Here is a 22,286-nt window from a genome sequence, read left to right on the forward strand (position 1 = left end):
CTTGAGAGACAGAGAGAGAGAGAGAGAGAGAGGCAGAGACATACGCAGAGGGAGAAGCAGGCTCCATGCAGGAGTCCGATGTGGGACTTGATCCCAGAACTCCAGAATCATACCCTGGGTCAAAGGCAGGTGCTAAACCACTGAGCCACCCGGGCTGCCCTCTTTTTCTACCTTCTTAAGATGGGAACCTAGATTACTGATTTGAAACCTCCTTTTTTTCCTAATATAAGCATTTCATGTTCTGACCCTCTAAATACCACTTGTGCTGCGTCTCACAAGTTTGACTGTATTGTATTTTCATTCAGTTCAAATATTTTCAGTTTTCTTTGGAGCTGTCATCTTTGACTCATTACTATATAACCTGTAATTATTACTATATGGGTTATATAACAATAGGTCGTATAAATATTGATTATTTAGAATTGTGTTATTTAAAAAAAAGGAAATGTGCTATTTGTTCAGTTCCCAAGTGTTTGGATATTTTCCTGTTATCTTTCTCTTACTTATTTACAGTTTAATTCTGTTGTCTGAGAACATACTTTGTATGCTTTCAGTTTTTAAAATTTGTTAAGATTTGTTGACATAGGATGTGGTCTTTCTTGGTGAATGTCCCATGTGCCTTTTAAGAGAATGTGTGTTCTGCTTCTGTTGAATGGAGTTTTTTATAAAGGTCAATTAGATCCAGTTGATTGGTGATATCATTCAGTTCTCTTATATCCTTGCTGTCTGCTAGTTTACTGATTATTGAAAAGAGTGTTGAAGTTGTCAATTATAATCTTGGATTGTGTCTATATCTCCTTTATTCTTGTCAGTTTTTTCCTTATGTATTTTGGAGCTTTATTGTCAAGTGCTGTGTATTTAGGATTGGTTCATTTTCTTGATGAACTGACCCTTTTATCAGTATGAAATGTCTTTTTTTATCCATAGTAACTTTCTTTGCATTGATGCCTATGCCGTCTGATACCAGTATAGCTATTCTAGCTTTATTTTTTTTTATTTTTGATGTAGTATATCTTTTTCCACCCTTTTACTTGTAACCATAACCTATCTATATCATTATATATGAGGTAAGTTTTTTGAGACAGTATATAGTTTGGTCATTTTAAAAATCCATTCTGAATATCTGAATTTTAGTATGTTTAGATGTTTTACATTTAATATCATTATTGATATATTTTGATTATAGGTCTACCATTTTATTATGTTTGTATTTATTACCTCTGTTTTTATTCCTTTGCCTTTCTTTTCCTTCTTTTGGAATTCTTTTTTAATACTTTTCTTTTTCTTATTTAATATTCTTTTTTTAGTAGTCTGTTTCCATGTACTTATATTTTTATTGTATCTACTTGTATAGTATTTTTTACTGATTAATCCAGGAATTACAATATATGTCTTTAACTTTTCATGGTAGACATAAGTGGAGTGTAGAAATCTTACCACCATGTAGGTATTTTTCCCCTTCCCACCTCTTTTATGCTGTTTATGTATAACAGCTATATATATTGAGAATTTATAATGTTATTATTTTTGCTCTCTACCTTCAATCATAAACAATTCAGGAGAATAGTCCATTAGACTTACACAGGTATTTGTCATTTCTGTTACTCTTTATTTCTAATATTCTAAGTTTCCTTCTAGCACCCCTCCTTTTTTTGTACAAAGGACTTCCTTTAGCAATTCCTTGGGAATATGCTGACAGTGAATTTTTTTTAGTTTTCTTCATTGGGAGTGTATTTATTTCATTTTCATTCTTGAAAGATATTTTTGCTAGATGCAGAATTTTGGGCTACCAATTCGGGCCTTTAAAAATTTCATTTCACTTTTTCTTGGCTTTCATAATTTCTAATGAAAAATCTGCAGTATTGAAATTGTCCTTTATAATGATATATCATTTTCCTGTGGCTACATTTAAGATGGTTTCTTTGTTTTTAGTTTTTAGCAGGTAGATTAAAATCTGTTTATCCTGGATTTATCCTGTTTGAGGTTTGCTAAGCTTTTTGAATCTATAGGTTTGTCTTTCATCAGGTTTGTGAAGTGTTCAGACACTTCTTCAAATACTGTTTCTGCACTGCAGGCTTCTCCTTTTGCACTCATGAAACAAATGTTAAATATTTTGGTATTGTCCCGAAGGCTCCATTTTTGCCCTTGTTTTCCCAATTTTTTTCTCTTTGTTGTTCAGATTGGATAGTTTCTATGGATCTGTCTTCAAGTTCATGCATTCTTTAATCTCATCTCTATCCTGCTTTTGAAAACATAACTAGAGGTCTTGGTATTCAGTATAAAAACTTTCACTGAATTCTTCTGTTTTTATTATGCTTGCTCCACCTTCAATTTTGCCCTTGAGAAGATCCTTTGGTTTTCCAGCAGGAAAAAGTGGTGTGGTTTCCTGGGTTTGTGGAATCGGGTGGGATATCTGGAGATCTAACTCCTTTTTACACAGACTTTGATTCAGTGCTTTTGTTTTCATCCCCACTTTACATTCTCACTTCCAAAAACCTTGTAATAGCAAGTCCTGAGCATCTATTCCTGAGATACAAATTCAGGTTGCTTCTCAGTTTTTCCTGCTATAAACTCAGGATTCTACTTTCTCAGGACTGCTCAGTAAGTTGTCAGTTATCTGCTCCTGTGTCCAGAATGTAGGGGATGTTTTCTCCTGTTCTCTTTAGCAATGAGCTTATATCTAAATCTGTTCGTTTTGGTGATGTTTCAGGAGAGAGAGAGAGAGAGAGAGAGGGAAAGTAATAAATTGTGTATTCAAATTGCCATCTTTACCTGGAGTCAAGAAAAGAATTTTAAGATGTACTCATACAGCAACTGTGAAAATTAAAGTTTTTCTTTATCTTCTGATACATTCTAGGATGAGATCCCCATTGGAATGCCATGCCTGGAATCAGTGACTATTGGTGACGATGTTTGGGATGAGAACTGGTTACCTTTGCAGGCTAAGATGGGAAAAGGGGGCGATGCTCCCTCCCACTTATTTACATCCAGCCGTGGTGGAAAGAAACCATATCTGTCATGTAAAGAAATGCCACAGAAGGTTAGATCCCGGGGAGAACAGAAAGCAAATCATTACTGAAGAAAATAGAAATGTAAATTTCCTCAAGAAGTCTATACACTCTGGAATTCAAAAGGATTTATCAAATGATAACTCAGAAGAATTCATTTTCTCCCCCCAAAGATGGTAGTGATAGGAATAAGTACAAGTTGAAACAGAGAAGAATAAATCATGGACTTAAGGTTGCTTAAGGTTCCAATAATTTTGTCATTGGAATCTTAGGCCTTAGGATGTATAAATAAATAGTTTTCCCTAATTTTATTTTTATTGCATTAGTCTTGTAATATAATCTCTGGATCTCTGCATTGAAAATATTAGCTAACATTGGGCCTATTTAAAATTTATTTTCCACTGGTTATAAGAAATATCTATAGTTCTTCCTTATTATTTGTGCCATTTAAGTACTTAGATGATCATGAAAAATCATCTGGCCATGAAAACAGTATTGAAGAAAATACTACAAACCAGAGTTTTGTTTGTTTTAATGAATCTGTGTGTTCCAAGGAATTCAGGATATTGGAGAGTAAACATCCCCAATAAAACAAGGGGAAGAGTCACACTGATACAGAAACTTAATAAACACCTTTTCTTGATTAATCGGCTTTGTCTCCTCACCTTTACCTTGCCCAAGTTATTTTGTTTGTATCATGTGGCACTGTATCTTAGTTTGTTCTTACAATTTTTTCTCCATAGGATTGGTGCTTTTCTGCACCCAAAGATATATGGGATGATTCATGGCAACCTTCAAGCCTTGTGAATGGAATGAAAGTAGAAGTTCAAAAACAAGAGGAACTGAGTGCGCAGGAAAAAAATATTGGTACAACAAGGATTCAAAAGGTTAAGTGTCTAATGAATGTTACTGTGACAGATCTCATGAAGAAGTTCTTTCATTTTTAGAAAGTAGAAATCTGGTTAATGATCCCTATTTGGTGGAATACAGATACACAAAAAGTATGTTGATTTTAAAAATAATTTCAATCAGCTGTATCTCTTCAGAAGAAAATCTTGGGGATGCCTGGGTGGTTCAGTGGTTAAGCGCCTACCTTTGGCTCAGGAAGTGATCCTAGAGTGCTAGGACCAAGTCTGCATCTGGCTCCCTGCAGGAAGCCTGCTTCTCTCTCTGCCTGCATCTCTGCCTCTCTTTCTGTCTCTCATGAATAAATAAATGTAAAAAAAAAAAAAAATCCTAAGCCTAGAATTGCACGATTGATAAAATTTCTATGTTAGAAATACAGGAAACAGGTCTTTTCATATAATTTAGCCAAAAACATAAAGCTCTAATATCTGTGATATCATCTAGTCTAGTTTTTTTCTTTTACACTGCTGTGGCAGAAAGCACAAATCCTGGAACAAAATCCATTTATTTTGTGTTTCTCAAATATATTATGAACATCCTGAAAACAGCAGGACAATTTGTGTGAATCATGAAATCTAGTCTCTAGGCCTCTGCATTTTCATGTGTCACATTGAAAATAAAGGACTCAAGGCTGGGAGACTTGTTGAAAAGCAGATTTGTGGAAGGTGAGTTTCTGATTGATGTATCTCCTATTTTGTAGGAGAGCATTGATAAAGTATGCTGTGTTATATAGAACACTCTATTCCAGAAATGCAGGTTGCTTAACAGTATAGATTTAGTTTTAGGATAACACCTCAATACTTCAGAAAAAAACCCAGTACCCATTAGAAATCACACCCCTTTCCCATACTCCCACAGCCCTAGGTAACTACTAACCTGCTGTCTCTTTAGTTTTGCCTATTTGGGGCATTTCATATAAATGTCATATAATATGTGGTTATTTGTGTTGTGTTGTTTCCTTTGCTGTGCAGAAGGTTTTTAGTTTCATGCAATCCCACTTGTTTATTTTTGCTTTTGTTGCTTATGCCTTTGGTTTTATAGCCAACAAACTATTGCCAAAACCAGTATCCTAAAGCTTTTCTCCTATATTTTCTTCTAGGAGATTTGTAGTTCCAGGTCTTAGGTTTAAGTCTTTAATCCGTTTTGGGTCAGTTTTTGTGTATAGTGTAAAATAAAGGTCTAATTTCATTCATTTGCCTATGGATATCTAGTTTTCCCCGCATCATATGTTGAAGAGACTGTCCTTTCCCCATTGTGTAATCTTGGCACTATTATCAAAGATCGGTTGACTGAGTATGTGTTTTTATTTTTGGGCTTTCAATTTTATTCTTTTGCTCTATATGTCTGCTATATGCCAGTCCTAAAATGTTTTTATTACTGTGACTTTGTAGTATATTTTGAAATCAGGAAGGTTGATCCCTCCTTTTTTCCCTCTTTAAGATTGCTTTGGCTCTTTGGGGTCCTTTGTGGTTTCATATGAATTTTAGGATTGTTTTTCTATTTTTGTAAAAAAATGGTATTGTCATTTTGATAGGAATTGCTTTGAACCTGTTGATCACTTTCGGTAGTATGGAAATTTTAATATTCTTCCAGTCCATGAATATGGAATATCTTTGCATTTATTTATATCTTCTTCCATCGGTGTTTTATAGTTTTCACTGTACAGATCTTTTACCTCCTTAGTTGAATTGTTCCTTGGTATTTTATTCTTTTTGATACTATTGTGAATGGGATTGTTTTCTTAATTTCCTTTTCAGGTAATATCTACACCCCATGTGGGGCTCTAACTCAACCGCCCCTTGAGATCAGCCCCCTAGAGTTGCATGCTCTACCAACTGAGCCAGCCAAGCACCACTTAATTTCCTTTTCAAGTAGTTCATTGTTAGCATATTGAAATGCCACTGATTTTTGTTGACATTTGAGTATTCTTATTAGTCTAGCTAAAGGTTTGTAAATTTTATTTATAGCTTCAAAAAGCTAGCTCTTGGTTTCATTGTTTTTTTTCCCCCTATTCTCTATTTCATTTATTTTTACCCTAATTTCTGTTATTTCATATGTTCTGCTAACTTTGGCCTCAATTTGTTTTTTTAATTCTTTTTTTTTATAAAGGTTTTATTTATTTATTAGAGAGAGAGAGAGGGAGAGATTGCATGCATGAGATCATGAGTGGGAGGGGAAGGGCAGAGGGAGAAGCCGACTGCCCTGCTGAGCAGGGGGCCAGACCTGGAGCTCCATTCCAGGACTCTGGGACCATGACCTGAGCCAAAGGCAGATGCTTAACTGACTGAGCCACCCAGACAAACCCCCCCTTTTTTAATTCTTTAGGGTAAAAAGTTAAGTTGTTTGTGATTCTTCTTTATTCATGTAGGCATTTACTGCTGTAAACATACCTTTGTCCACATTTGCTCAGGTCATGGTCTCAGGGTTCTGGGATGGAGCTCCATGACTGGCTCCCTGATCAGAGAGTTCGTTGCTCCTTCTGACACTTCCCACCTACACTCCCAGACTCACCACTTGTGCTTTCTTGGTTCTCATTGTGATGTTTCCCCTGATTTTTGGTATGCTGTTTTCATTTGTCTCAGGATATTTTCTAGTTTCCTTTTAATTTCTTTTTTGGCCCATTGGCTGTTCAGGAGTATGTTTTTTATTTTCGCAGGTTGCTAAATTTAATCTTCCTTTTTGATGGATATTTTCCCTGAGTGTTGAATTTTGTGGTGGCAGTTTTTTTCTTTCAACTCTTTGAAGGTATCATACTACTATGTTCTGGCTTTGGTTAAATTGTCAGCTGTCACATATCATTGCTCCATTGATAGTGATGTCTTTTTTCTCTGTCTTCTTTTAAGATTTTTCTGTCTTTTGCTTTAAGCTCTTTGATAATGATATATCTAGATGTAATTTCCTTTGAATTTACTCTGCTTGTGGTTCACTGAGCTTATTGAATAAGATTGATGCCCTTCATCAATTTTAGAAAATTCTGGCCTATTTATGTAATCAAATACTGCTTTTCCCTCATTATCGCCCTCCTGTTGGCATTCCAGTTATCCATGTGCCAGCACTTTGGCTGAATCCCACATGCCTGTTGGGCTCTTTTCTCATGTTTACACTCTTTTTTCTTTCTTTCCCCTGTGTCTCAGTTTGGAGATTTTCTATTGATTTTTCCAGAATACTAATCCTGTCATCTGTGGGATCCATTCTGCTGCTAAACCCACACATTGAATTCTTAATTTCAAACATTTTTCAGTTCTAGAATGCCCATTTGATTTTTTTAAAAATAAATTTGAATTCTCTGTTTAAACTCTCCACAATTTTTTGTTACTTTATCTATATTCTTGATCATGTTAATCATAATTATTTTACATTTTTATTCCGATAATGCCAGTATCTGAATCATCTTTGGGTACGTTCTCCCACCCCCACCCCATATTTGATCTTGTTCTTTGATTCTGTTTTTTTAGCATTATTGGAGGGGAGGAGAAAATGGGAAGCATACCTCATGGTTTTTTTTTTTTAATTTAATTTTTGACGTTATGGATAAAAAATTGTAGAGGCTCTGGATGAGTTATCTTCCTCCAAGGCAGGTTGAGTTGTCTTGTGGCTGGCAAATACCAGCCAGTCTAATAACACGTATTGAGGTTTGGTTTTAGGCTTTGTTAGGATTGCTGTTATTTTCCTTTTGTCCTTACTTCTTTGATGTGGCTCTTACTCTTAACACAGAATCCTTTGGGAATCTCAGCTGAAACCCTTGGTGGGTCTCAGACTCTATCCTCTGTCTCCTCAGCTTTATAAGGTATAATTCATATTCCATATAGTTACTCATTTAAAGCATACAGTTTAGTGCCTTTTAGTATATTCATTAGTCCACTAACCTATTGTGCATTTGTCACCACAAAGCAATTGTAGAACATTTTCATTATCACCCAAGGAAACCCTGTATCACTGAGTTGATACACTATCAGACAACTAACTGCTCATCTACGTTCTGTCTCCATCGATTTGCTTATTCTTAAGGACATTGCATATTACTGGAATCAATAGAGTATGTGACCTTTTGTGTCTGGCTTTCTACCATAATATTCTCAGGGTTGATCATGTATCAGTACTTTATTTCTTTTTGTGGCTGAATAATCTATTGTATGGAGAGATCACATTTTATTTATCCATTCGTCAGCTGATGGACATTTGAGTTGTTTTCAGTTTCTTGCTATTATGAATAATGCTGCTGTGCCATTCATGTACATGTTTTTATGTAGACATATGTTTTAAATTTTATAAGATACATACCTAGGAGTAGATTTGCTAAGCCATATGGTAACTCTTTGCTTAATGTTTTGAGGAGTTGCCAGACTTTCCCAAATAGACATTTCTACCAGCCATATAAGAGTGTTCCAGTTTGTCTATGTCCTTGCTGGTACTGTTAGATCTATTTTTTAAAAAATCATAGCCATCCTAGTGGGTATGAAGTTGTGTGTTATTGTGGTTTGGGGCTATGCTTTTGACTGGATATGTTAATCATGTTTCTTGAAAGTCAGTCATTTACCTCTAGTTCCAAGAGATGTATTTTCAAATAACTGTGATGGAGGCAGTCATAACTACAGAGACCTAAATCTGGTAGAATGATACTTCTCAAACTATAATGTGTCTAGATTCCCTTAGAATCTTGTGAAAGTGCAGATTCTGATTAAGCAAATTTGGCTGCGGACACAGGTTCTGCATATCTAACAAGCTCCCAGGTGATACTCCTGGTTGGCAAACCACACTTTGAGCAGCAAGGCTGGAGAACACTCTTTGGAGAAAGAACCGTGATTGTCAATTAAGTGCTCAAGTTGACTGCAGGCACTTGCTTTCAGAATGTCGTACAAATTCAGAGAGCATTCACCTGTGTTTCTTTTTTCTCCCCCAGATTTAGAAGCTATCAGAATGCATCTTAAATATTTTCTAACAATGCATCTTTCTTCAAAATCATATTTGTGAGAGAAGAAAAAGGATATAGCCTTAAAAATTTGTTTCTGATTTCATTTTTTGTTAAACTACTGAAAATAGCAGGGTGTAAACACTTGGTCTGGGTTGTCTGAAGTCAAGGCCTTAGCCTCACCACAGACTAAAGTCTATAGGTTTGTACACGTTACCTTTTGGAGCTTCAGTGTTTCCATCAGCAAAGACCCATTTAGATAGTGATCTTTCAGTTCTGTAGCTTTATCCTATTAATATATTTACCTAACTTTGAAGCTTTATTGAAAGAACTCACTAATGTTCAGCCTCATTCTGACTGAGAATAACCTTACAGAGGATAACTGAAGCACACATGAGTTGCATAAACCAAGTAAAAATTGGAATCTGGACCTTTGATTTCCTAAAGTAGCATATTGTGTGGCCAGTATAGCTATTTGGAATTTGAGTTTCATTTTTGCTGTCAAAAGAAAGGCTACACACATATCCCTTTGCACATTGCAAAAGCACATAAGCCACATTCATGCCAGCCATATTTGAAAATGAGGAATTTTTTTGTTATGGAACAGAAAAGGAATGCCAACTGATACTAAATGTCTACTACATCTATGCCTGAAGGACATTCAAAGCTTCCATTTTCTGTTTGTATAATTACTGGTTCAGTTCACTCAGGGCAGATCCCAGACTGTCGGCAGCCTGGATGGGATTGGGCTCGCGTTAGTCATAGTAATGCCAGCTAACTTCACAGAAGAGAAATGCTAAGTTACCATGGAGTGTATCTACTTCAGCAATGACTGTATGGTAGGATATAGGATCTAATGGTTAAAATTTGATGTTCTGTTCACTTAACTTCAAATTTAGTCTCCATATGGGATGTTCCTCTTTTTCTCTCAAACCCTGGTTCTTAAAACTCCTTTTGTCTCATCTTCTGAGGAGCCTGCCTTTAACTACTTTATGTTCTCCTTAGTGTGCACACTGCAGATTGAGGGTAGTGCCTCCATTCATGGCTGGCAATGGGACATACACTATTTCCCTGAGGACAGTGAGCTTAGGGACAGGGATTCTATCCTATCCGGAGGTGTTGAGGTGGGTCCAAGAGAACACGGACTGGGCTGAGTTCCCATCTCTGCTTTGTCACACCTACTGGTTGACACTGGATAACTCAGCCTCCTGTGAAAAACATCATGCTAGGTGAAAGGACCATAGTAAGGAAGACCTGACCCCTAAGCTGGAGCGGTCATGCTGAAATTTAAATGAAGAAGCCTGTGCAGATAACCTGGCAGTGTGCCGACAGTGAGTGTGCACTGTGTTTTCCTGCATTTCTATTTCCCGCCACTCTTCCTCAGCTCTGTGTGGCAGCTTTCACTACCATATTTGCTCATAATGCATATTCAGTCAGTGTGTCTTGAATTGATGGTCACTAAGTTAGAAAAGGACTTGTTTTTTTCTAGAGAGTAACTAGGTTCTTAAAAGTGAGTAGTTTTATTAAGTATGATATGAAAAATACTTGTACATAACTAAGGACCCAAACAGGGTTCATTCTTCATGTTATACTGACAATTACCTTTCCTGCTTTGCCCTACTTTTTCCATACTGCAGCAGCCAAACTTAGAAAGTTCTTCGGATTCTCCCACATTGCCCAAGTTGGAGGAGTTCTGTATCTCTCTGGTCGAGTCACAGCAGTCAGCAGAAGGGAGTCAGTTTGAGCCTAGTAGCATTCAGACTCCGGTGAAGCAAATGCAGCTGTCCACAGCAGCCCTCAGCACAACTCCTGCGGCAGTTGATTCTCCAGAAAAACACTCTGGTTCAGGTAGGTTTACATATAACTGACAAATACAGTGGTTTGTCATGCTAACTTGAAAAAATTGCTGACTTTAGCATTTGTCTCAAGTCCTTACACTATTTCTGGGGTCAGTTGTTCCCTTCTATTTTTCCATTCCTTTTTTTTTTTTTTTTCAGTTTGGTTGAGTTAGTGTTACATACAGTAGAATTTGTCAGTTTTTGAGTCTATGGTTCTGTGAGTTTTGACATAGGTATGCTAGTCTTGAAAACCACATGGTTGTGGCATAGAACAAATCCACCAGTTCTTTGCATCTCTCTGCAGTCATTCCCTCCCCTTGCTTACTGGTTTCGGGCATGTTACTTTCTCTTTTCTAGAATTTTATAGAGAATCATACATTATATAATTTTTAAGTCTGACCTTCTTCACTTAGCATGATGTTTTAGAGATTCATTTATGTTGTTGCCAGTATCAAAAGTTATTTATTGCTAAGTGGTACCCAGATGTACTGATGAACAGATTTGAACCATTATGAAAAAAAAGCTGTGAATATTCACATACAGCTCTTTGTGTAGTCATACTCAGTACATACCAAGAAGTAGAATTGCTGGGTCACATGATCACTACATGATTAACTTTTTAAGAACTGCCAGTTTTCCAAAGTGGCTCTTCCATTTTTTTTTTTATTCACACCAGTAATATATGAAAGTTCTGATTGCTTCATATCCTTGCCAACATGGTATTATCAATCTTCTAAAATTTTGCCATCCTCATACGTGTGTAGTGGTATCTTACTGTGGTTTTAATTTATATTTCTCTCTGTCAGTGAGGTTAGCCATCTTTTCATGTGCTTATATGTAGTCTGTAGATATTCTTTAGTGAGTTGCATGATCAAGTATATGCTCACTTACTGGATTGCCATCTTTTCATTGATTTGTAAAAATTCTTTATTCTGGACACAAAAGCTTTGTCAGATATGTACATATCTGTGTGTGTGTGTGTGTGTGTATCTCACAAATATTTTCAAGTGTGTGACTTCTTTAACAGCATCTTTGGAAGAATAAGTTTTCATTTTGATGAAATCTGATTTTTTTGTGTGTGTGTCCTGTTTAGAAATATTTCCTTAATCCAAGTACCTGATTTGCTCTTACCTTTTTTTGTGAAAGTTCTATAGTTTTAGGTCTAAAAGTTATATCTGTGATCCAATTTGTTAATTTTTTAGTTATTGTGTACATTAATATTATGGTATGATGTAAGGATCAGTGATTATTTTGATTGCATATAAATATTCAGTTTGTTGAAAAGACTATCCTTTTTTAAATTGCCTCATAGCTTTGTCAAAAGTTAGTAGGCTGTATATGTGAGGGTCTATTTCCTATTATATTTTAATGGTCTCTATATGTTTATATACCACTGCCTTGATTAGTGTGGCTTTATATGTCTTGAAATCATACAGTTTTGTGCCCTCCTTCCTCCCCATCACATATTTAGTCCCCCCTCCCCCTTCTGGTAACCAGTTTTTTTTTTCTTTCAAGTTTTTATTTATTTGATTATTTATTTAAAGGTTTTATTTATTTGAGAGAGAGAGAGAGCATGAGTAGGGAGGGGGAGAAGGAGATGGAGAGTTTCCGGTGTACAATTTAGTGATTCAGCTCTTCTGTATGTCACCCAGAGTGTTCATCAAAAGTGCACTCCTCAATCCCTATCACATATTTTACCGATTCCCCCACCCACCTCCCTCTGGTGACCATCATTTCTCTCATTTCTCTAAAGAGTCTGTTTCTTGGTTTGCTTATCTCTTTCTCTCCTTATGTTCCTTTGTTTTTATTTCTCAAATTTCACATAAGTGAAATTATATGGTACATATCTTTCTCCTGCTGCTTATTTCAGGTCACATAATCCTGTCTGGCTCCATCTATGTCATCACAAAAGGCAAGATTTCATTTTTCTTATGGCTGAGTAGTATTCCATTATATATATGTATATATACACACACATACACACTACACATCACATCTTTCAGTCCGTGGGGTGCATGTATCCTTTTGAGTTAGTATTTTTGTATTCTTTGGATAAATACCTAGTAGTACAATTGCTGGATCATAGGGTAGTTCTATTTTTAACTTTTTGAAGAACCTCCATACTGTTTTCCAGAGTGCTGCAGCAGATTGCATTTCCACCAATAGTGTGAGAGGGTTCCCCTTTCTTCGTATCCTTGCCAACACCTGTTGTTTTTATGTATTACTGATTTTAACCACTTTGACGGGTATGAGGTGATATGACATTGTAGTTTTGATTTACATTTCCCTGATGATCAGTGATAATGAGCGTCTTTTCATATGTCTATTGGCCATCTGTATGTCTTCTTTGGAAAAATGTTTATTCATGTCTTCTGCCCATTTTTTAATTGGATTATTCATTTTTTTGGGTGCTGAGTTGTATAAGTTCTTTATGCATTTTGGATACTTCATCCTTTATCAGAGATGTCATTTGCAAGTATCTTCTCTCATTCCATAAGGTGCCTTTTAGTTTGTTGATTGTTTACACCTTTGATGTGCAGAAGCTTTTTATTTTGATGAAGTCCCAGTAGTTTATTTTTGCTTTTGTTTCTCTTTCTCCGTAGACATATCTAGAAAGAACTTGCTGTGGCCAGTGTCAAAGAGGATACTGCACGTGTTCTTCTCTAGCTAGATTTCTAGCTGCCTCTTCTCTGGTACTTTCCTCCCACAAATTCCAGACACCTTGGCCTCCATGAATTCTAGACTTATCTTTTAAGCCCAGTAAGATCTCCAGGTGCAGTTTGAATTCTCCCTTCTTGTACTGAAGCCTGGAAACTATTTTTCAGCCATGAATAAGGCCCTCATAGGTCTCACTTCATTTGTTTCCCTTCTCTTAGGGATTACTGTCTTGCATGCTTGTTGTTCAGTGTATGAAAGCTGCTGTTCCATACATTTTGTTGTTTTCCAGTTGTTTAAAATAGGAGAGATGGTTTTTCAGTCCCTGTTGAATTAACATCATACTTAGAAGCAGTTTTGCTACTCTTTTAAATTCTTTGATCATGATACCTTGCTTTCATATATTTATACCTTTTAAAATCTGAACTTCCCAAATCTTTATGTAAAACCACTTATTTTATTAGAACACATTCGTTCTTTTCCTCTCCAGTGGGCATTAATTATAGCTTTATGATCAGAGTTTTACTTTTTGGAATACCCTGTCAAATTCTCCTTGAATGTAGTAATTCATCACAAATGTACAGAACATATACCACATGCTACTATGTTAGTTACTAAAAATGCAAAGATGAATAAACATTTTAAACATCCTGAATAAACATAAAGGATTATGCCTGTATTTTCTCTAGTTTTTTTGAAATCTGTGTTTTTAAGGTCTAGAGCAGTACTTTTCAAATGTAATCATGCTGGTGCCAGTCTGCGAAGTGTTTGTGTTGATGGACAACACATTAGCACATTATGTAGCTCGTGTTTTTTTTTTTTTTTTAACGCAGAACTTTCTTGAAGGAAGCAGTGTGTTTGCTTAGATGCTGGCAAAAGCTTCTTCTCTCATTGTAGGCAAGTAAAAAAGAGTTAACAGATCAGTTGCTTCAGTAGCACTGGTCTGGAGTACATGTGTGACAATGCCCAGCATTCCCTTCCTTGGTTATTTGGAATTTTTGGCATTGGAGTTCCAAGATTTATTTCATTTAAAAGATTCTTCTTAGTTAAAACTAATTCCTAAGGAATTTATTTTATGGCTGATAACTGTCTTTTGGAACTTCTTACAAACATCTTGGTCAGTTTTGTTTTTACACTGGTACAGACTAAAATTGAAACCACTGTGGCAATAGAAAGCACCTGTGAGACACCATTGTGCTCACTGCTGGAAAGAAAGAGGACTCTTCCCTGGAATTGGAATTATACCCTATTTATTTTTATGATGTCCTAGAAAGAAATTTTCCCTTCTCGGTTTGTAAGTACATTCCCCCCTTATTCTGACAAGGATTTATTTCCTCTCCGTTCCCCATTCTCATTTCCTTTCCATTTGTTGACTGGTTTCTGAATCTTACCTCTCTAATTATAACAGAAGAATGTCACTATCTGACAGAAGATGATTGTCACACATATTAGTAAAGATCTAGAATGGGAAAGTGAAGGCAATGAGCATGAGAACCCCTTGAAAAGACTTGTGTTTTTCTTTCTTTTTCAGTGGAGAGCTCTCCAGAGAGCCTAAAGAATGATTTCTCTAGTAGCCATGCTATTACAGTATTCAAAGATAAGAGTCATGGAGCCATGGACCAGCTCTCTTTGATTTTGTCTCCTGAGCACCAAATTTCCCAGAAGCTCTACATTCCTCGGAGTACAGCCACTGCTGCCTTAGGAGCTGCTGCACGGTTAGCCACCTCCAGGAGACTCTTACACTGGTACCCCAGTGTGAAAAGGATGGAAGCATGAGGGAGGAAGTAGGGGAGAAAATAATAAACCAGGTGCTTTAGGGCCTGGTGATTTCCCAAGGCCTGAACAAGGAGGAGGTTTTGAGACAAAACACTATTTTTTTTAGTTGATGCCTTTGTTTTTCCCTGTGACTATATGTTAGCTTTTATTATGCTAACAGTTCACTTTGTTGTGTAAGTATTGATATGTAATGTTTTAATTTTTATTGACAATGTTTCTTATTCTGCATAGTTTTTTTCACCTTAGTTTAATGTAGTTTAAAGGAGTTTTTATTTTTATTGTTTTTGTGTGTATTTCTATAAATGTTTTTCTTGTACATATCATGACTGATAAATGAAAACTGAAAAACTAATGTTATGTGATGCATATTTAGCAAGACAAAAATGATCTCAGATCCTTATCTCCAGAAGAAGGATGTCTGAATTGTAAGGCTGTGTTTTCTTATTTGAAATTTTCTATATTATAGAGATGATCCAGGGCTCCAATTCTTACCATTATTATTTCTTTGAAATGCTAGGATCAGTGAGAAAATCCACATCCTGAAGCTTTAGTCATGTAAACACTTTTACATTTAAAAATATTAAGTGGTCTTTTCAGCACAGGCAGTTTCCTGGTGGCTAAAAACAAAATTCTAGAGACTAGTTATTGAAACTTGGCTGCGCCATTTCTTTAGGCCTCACAGTTCCCAGGAGGGTCAGTGTTTAGTGTCTGTAGGATATGGTGTTCTCTGAAGTTAAATTATGTGAAACATCATATAGCTCAAAGTATGAACCATCAAGAACAAACGAGACCTTTGGAAAGGTGAAATTAAAGAATGTAAGTGGTACTAATTTAAATTTTTTGTGGTGATATACCAGATTTATCCCCAAATTAAGAATCCAATACAGAAGCATTTTTTAGAAGTAAAATCTGAGAAAGAGCTCTGAATTACTTGTTTGCTACATCTAACTTGATTCTCACCTTGTGGGCCCCTCCCTCCTTTAAGGTCTCCTCTGTCAGGATTACATGGCAGAGCTGGCCCTGATTTATGCTCTTTGTACAATAAGGAGTTTGTCCTTTTCTCAACTACTTAATCAGCAAAATGTCCACTAAGGAAGAGAATGAGATGAAAATAAATAGGAAGTACATTTAAATTTAGACTATTACTGGCTGAAACTTCTTTCTTAGAATTAAGCAATCATGAAACCAAGTTAAATCTGAAGTTTCTAAATTCTGGTAGTTTTTGGTTTAAAAACCTTAGAGAAAACATATTTAATGCAATAAAATTTAAAAATCCAGATTTACCTTAAATTCCAATGTAAGAATTATGATATTCTAATTGACCAAAAAAAAAGTAATTTGGAAATATCACTGATAGTTGACCCAGCACAAGGAACAGGCTCCCATTTGGGTGTTTTTTATTTTATATCAGGCATCTTTATTGGAGAAGACAGTTGGAAAGTTATAGGAAGGGCCAATGAACAGTTAAATATCATATGACAGTTAAATATCATTTACGATACTCAACCATGATACAACCTGGAAAAGTTCTGTTTTTCATGTAGGTTTAAGGAATTATCTACAATTTGTTTTTAAAGAAGAAAATTCATTTTGGAATTATGCTTCTTAGAATTCTTCCTTTATTTTTTTTCTTAAGATTTATTTTTTATTCATGAGAGACACAGAGAGAGAGGCAGAGACATAGGCCGAGAGAGAAGCAGACTCCTCACAGGGAGCCTGACAGGGGACTCCATCCCTGGACCAGGATCATGCCCTGAGCCAAAGGTAGATGCTCAACTGCTGAGCCACCCAGGCATCCCGAATTCTTCCTTTAAAGAAGAAACCATGTTTGAATAATATACTTCACTTCTCCAGATGGGCTCTCATTGGGTTTGGGACAAGGTGAATCTGGTAGAAGCAGTATTTACATATTTAGTAGGTCATACCATAACTCTCTCAATAGCATGAGCTATCAGGAGGAACTCTGCGAATGCCAGGTAACCTGACAGCGACTAATTTTACACTTTGCCAGTTAGATGCGGGGTTATGGAATCACTGTTCTAATAAGGCTCTTTCATAATCCTATCCATTTGCAAATGGCCAGATAGAGAATCATTTTAGACAGAGGCATCTCAAACTAATGAGTGTCAATACGGTTTGAATGAAGCCTCTTCAGATATTAATAGTTAACTTCCTGAGTGAGCAGAGTGAAGAATGAACCTCTGAGAAGCTTGTACATATTTTGACTACTTAGCTTTGACTAAGACAGCTGATCCTGCTATGTGTTTTCCTGCCTTCTCCCATAGATGGGTCTTGCTTGGTAGTTAACTAAAATAGCCCAAAGCATCAAAAAGTGTAGATCATTTGAACTTGAGTAAATAGATTCAGGTATATGGGCAGGAATAACAATAAGAAGTGTTAAAAAGATAGAAAAAAAAAGATACATAGATGCTCTGTAGGTTAGGGTTAGTTAACTATATTTTATTGTCTAAAAAGATGGGTTGATGTATATTGTACTTGGAATAGTCCCCCTCCCCATATTTCTGTCGTTAAGGATCCATTAGAAGTAATAGAATTCCCCCAAGAAGTGTTGATTGGGAAGTGGGAGCTTGTGTGTGTGAGAGGGAATGGGGATGAGAACATAAAGGAAAATGCTGGTTATAAACTCTTTAGATACGGAAGAGGGAGTAGCTTTACTGACAGCCACTCAGGTTTTAAATCAGTGGCTCATAGCAAAGACCTGTCTCCTATCTAAATACCTACCATGGGATTTCAAAAGAGAGGCTCTTCCAGATGCAGTCAGCTATGACTGTTACCCACCCTCTGACTCTCACACATCTGAGAAGCCAGTTGCCCATTACAAGGCATGGCGAAAACCAGAGGCTTCTACCTACAGTCAGACTCTTTCTAACCTGAGGACTTAGAATTACAGAGTTCTGATCTAGAGGGAACCTTAGATGAAGAAATTTGAAGCCTAGAAAGACTGATTTGTCCATGGTCACAGGCCTTAAAGTCCCTATCTGCTGACACCTCACTCAGCACCCTATCTACAGGAAAATATTGCAACTGTCTTATGTAGTTTAAATGATTTGATGCCAGAAGACATAGTTTGGTAAGTAAGTCCAAAAGAATAGTGGTTCTGATAGCTGGGCACAAACCCCTGGTGTTGGGAGGGGAGAGAGATTGATTTACAAGATCTTGTCATCTTGAATGTGGCTAGCTTAAATAACAGTGGGCCAATTCTGTGGCCAAAGAGTCTAAATAGGGTGGGGGACATAGTAAGGGATGGGAAACCAACATCTTCTGAAGCTTCCTACTGACATTTATACACAGGTGGCAAGACTTTTCTAACTTTTGATATCTTTTCAGAATTAAATTCATCATACACACACACACACACACAATGTCATGGACAGCATTAATCATAATTTTGCAGGAGCCATCACTAAGACATTTAAAACTTTTTAATATCCTGTAGCCCATTCAGATCTTAATGTTTTCCAAGATGCCACCAGGGTGCATAGCAACTCAGTCTGTCTAGATTCTTTGAAGATAGCCGTACTCCTAACAGGTATCATATTTCTCATTTAGTCAATTGCCAGTCAACCTAGGAAGTTTTTAGTGTCAGCCTACTGGAGCCAGAATACTTTAAATTCTGCCATTTTTAACTATGTAGACAAATTATTTTAACTTCTCAATCAAGGTTTTCTCTAACATTTAGAATCCCAGTTGACTTGCATGCCACTTTTCATATGAAATTGAGTGTTTGACCCACTTGAGACTTGAGTGCAGAATTTATTCACAGCTAAAATTTCTTGGTTATAAGCATAGTTTTCAGGAAATACTTTTAACTTTCTGTTTGGTATAAACTTTGTTTTATATTTTGGTTAAAATTTTAAAAAATATTTATGGAAAAATGTTTATAAGAAACATTGTTTACTTGATGATTATGTCTCAGTGCAATTTAGATAATTTGATGAGGAAACCAAACTTAGGACTGTTTCTCTGCTCTCTTAACTTTTGTTATGGAACTTGGGGATCCCTGGGTGGCGCAGCGGTTTGGTGCCTGCCTTTGGCCCAGGGCGCGATCCTGGAGACCTGGGATCGAATCCCACATCGGGCTCCCGGTGCATGGAGCCTGCTTCTCCCTCTGCCTGTGTCTCTACCTCTCTCTCTCTCTCTGTGACTATCATAAATAAATAAAAATTAAAAAAAAAAACTTTTGTTATGGAACTAATGGAAAGTTACTGAGATCAAGGAATAATGATTGGCTTATCTTTGGAGTTTGTAACAGCGTTTTTTATTTATTTTATATATTTGGGAAGTTGGAATTTGTTTTGTTAAAAAATGTCTAGGTTTTTTTTGTAACTAGCTTTCTGTTATGATTCCGCAGGAATGAAAATTTCACTTAAATATGTGACCCAAAGAACTTAATTGACTAAAATATGAAATTTGCTTATATAGTTGTGCAAATAGAGATTTGACAGTTGTCTTGGCTAAAATATTTGTCTTCATTTTTGGCATGTCCTTTTTATTCTTGACCTTTGTAAACCTTTGCTATGTTGTAGATAGACTCTTAATCCATGCAGTTGGAATTCATTCACACCAGAGCCACTTCTTAAGTAGCTGACAGCCACATTTTAGACCTGTTTTATTTCTCTTGTTGATAGCAACATGTCACAGCCTTCTAAGCCATGTTCCAGTGTCTTAAATTCTCTTCTGAGACTTTCCACACACTGAATGCCAAACGTGGTCTCCACTTGCAGCTGTAATTCAGTGTTCTTTCAGCCGCTTGCTTGATCACCCAATTCCACATTCAGAGCCTTTGCTATAGTAGCTCTTCTGCCAGGAGCAGATTATTTCCAGGTGCTTTCTCAAATGCCATTCAGGTGGTTTGGCACAAACTTATCCTTAATCTGTCATTCCATGGGACCATAAGTTAGCAACCAAAGTCACCTCGGTTCATTTCTTACTGCAACAAATGACTCCTTGACAAAAGTATCCTCTTTCTGCAATTGTCACTCGTATGGTTGGATGAAAAATATCTTCTGATACCTTTTGTAGGAAAATACTTGTCAGCTAAGTAAGACTGTGTGTGTGTACCAGGATATTGACTATTGAGCAAAGTATCCCCACAGGATGTTTCCTATTTCTTCCTCATGATACCTGTCTTCCTCTTTCCTAATGGATGCCTGTCTTCTCCTTTGCTTAGAAGGATGAAACTTAAACATATATGATATGGACTAGAGTCAAAAGTTTACCCTTTCTTTTCCTAATTTCTATGACCCCTGAAACATATCCTACACTTTCTTCAACAGGAGTTTCGAGGGATCGCCCTCCTCTGCTGCCAGTGTTCCCTACACCATCTGCTAGTTGCTTCAGATAAAAATTTTAGGAGTAGAATCATCCTGACTGCTCCCTGCCCTTCATCCCTACATTCAATCCATATCAAATCCTGTCAAATTCTACCTCCTAAGTATCTCAGTAACCCACCTATTTTTCTGTAAATCTACTGCCATCGTGTTAGGCCAATCCACCTTCATGTCTTTTCTGGCATAGGGTAGATGTTCAGTAAGTAATTTTATTGAGTTAGATGAATGAGTAAACAGAATAGGATATAAGTAAGGTTCATTGAAATCTTGATCTTTTTTCTACAATGCTATGTTCTGAATATCGATAATACAGAGGGCTTTATTGGAAGGAGTCTAATCAAACACGAACAAACATCCTACTTAAACTTTACATAAAGTTGAATAAAGAGCATGTTCTCTAGGTAAGAGAACTGAGTAGAATGACCACATACTTTGTCTAGGTTATTTCTCTGCATAAACCATACTTAGTTATTTTTCTGCTTCGGTTTGTGAGAGAAAATGGCAAAAAAGAAAAGGCAGTTTGATACTTGCAGCTTCTCAGCAATCAACCTCTGTGGCCTCCTTGCAGAAAAGTTTGATTTATCAAACTGGCTCCTTTTATTTTATCGTTCTTTATTCGTGGAAGCATACCTCTGACATCCCAGTTCATTTTCCAGAAAATCTCTCAGCACCAAAGACCCAGTTTCAGTGATGAAACAAATGCATTTAAAAGTGCTCTTTATGGGCAGCCCTCGTGGCTCGGCGGTTTAGCTAGCACTGTCTTTAGCTCAAGGCCTGATCCTGGAGACCTGGGATCGAGTCCCATGTTGGGTTCCTTGCATGGAGCCTGTTCCCTCTGCCTGTGTCTCTGCCTCTCTCTCTCTCTCTCTCTCTGTGTGTGTGTCTCTCATCAATAAATAAATAGAATTTTTTTTAAAAAAGTGCTCTTTAGGGATTTATATATTAGTTTGGACGTAAACTGCTTTTCCTGGACCTAGTTTGGTGCTAAATTGAGTTGTAAGGAGGGTGGGGCAGGTCTGTGGTGGTGCTGGACCCTGCCAAAGCAATGACTCCAGGGGCAAAGGGAAATGAAAGAAACCCAAGAATCTGTTCTCTTTACCAAGAGAACTCTCTTACCTTTTTTTTTTTTTTTTTTTGGTGACTTTTCTGCCATTAATTCTTTGGAGATTAATGTTGTAATGTTTTCTGTTTTGAATTCAGTGTAGTGTGAGAACATGTGATTTAAAAACATTAATGCAACTAAAGAAATGAGCAGGGAAACTACTGCTAGCTTTAAATTTGTGCCCTGGTAAAAGTTAAATTATAGATTCCCACCGAAGAATAAAATGCTGGCGACTAACCATGACCAAGCATTACTGAGGCAGCAGGTAGGGCAGCAGTTTGCAAGCCTGGCCTTGTATCTTAATCACCCCGAGGAACGTTCGAAAACTTGCACAGCTTGGATCACATCGTCCCCCAAAGGTCCTGATTTAAGTGGTCTCCTATGGCTCAACGAGCAGGAAGGGCTCCGAACCAATGTGCAAAAGGATAATGTCAACTCTGTCCCGATTAGGACAAACCACTTGGATGCATGTCCTGCCTCTAGAAAGGTGATTCTCAAGGGGGGTGGGGGGAGGTGGGGGGGTTAGAGGAACAGATTGCCAGTGAGGACAGCACTTTTTCAGACTAGTCAGGCTGCCAACTCAGCCCTGCCATCCATCTCCTTTGCCTTTTTGCCTCTCGCTAGTGGAGCTCAGCGTCCAGCCTCCCCTCCCTTCTCCCAGGCATACCTGATGCAGGGGGCCACTGAGACAGACTGGTGTGGGAATAAGAAGTTGAGAACTGTGCTACAAGCAACATCATG

The 22,286-nt window shown here is 37.0% G+C and overlaps 1 protein-coding gene across 5 annotated transcripts in view; it reads left to right on the forward strand.

Annotated features, from left to right (window-relative positions):
* Positions 1-19,562, forward strand: part of TDRD5 (tudor domain containing 5) — an 83,496-nt gene extending 63,934 nt beyond the window's left edge. For all 5 annotated transcript variants that reach the window (XM_055319491.1, XM_055319489.1, XM_055319493.1 and 2 more), the window contains 4 exons: positions 2,858-3,040; positions 3,752-3,895; positions 10,461-10,671; positions 14,848-19,562. In XM_055319491.1, coding sequence (XP_055175466.1) covers positions 2,858-3,040; positions 3,752-3,895; positions 10,461-10,671; positions 14,848-15,092 — 783 coding nt within the window. In that variant the 3' untranslated portion in view covers positions 15,093-19,562. The remainder of the gene's footprint in view (positions 1-2,857; positions 3,041-3,751; positions 3,896-10,460; positions 10,672-14,847) is intronic.
* Positions 19,563-22,286: the final 2,724 nt, after the last annotated feature.

This window comes from Nyctereutes procyonoides, unplaced genomic scaffold (assembly GCF_905146905.1).
Source record: "Nyctereutes procyonoides isolate TBG_1078 unplaced genomic scaffold, NYPRO_anot_genome, whole genome shotgun sequence".
Taxonomy (NCBI): Eukaryota; Metazoa; Chordata; class Mammalia; order Carnivora; family Canidae; genus Nyctereutes; species Nyctereutes procyonoides.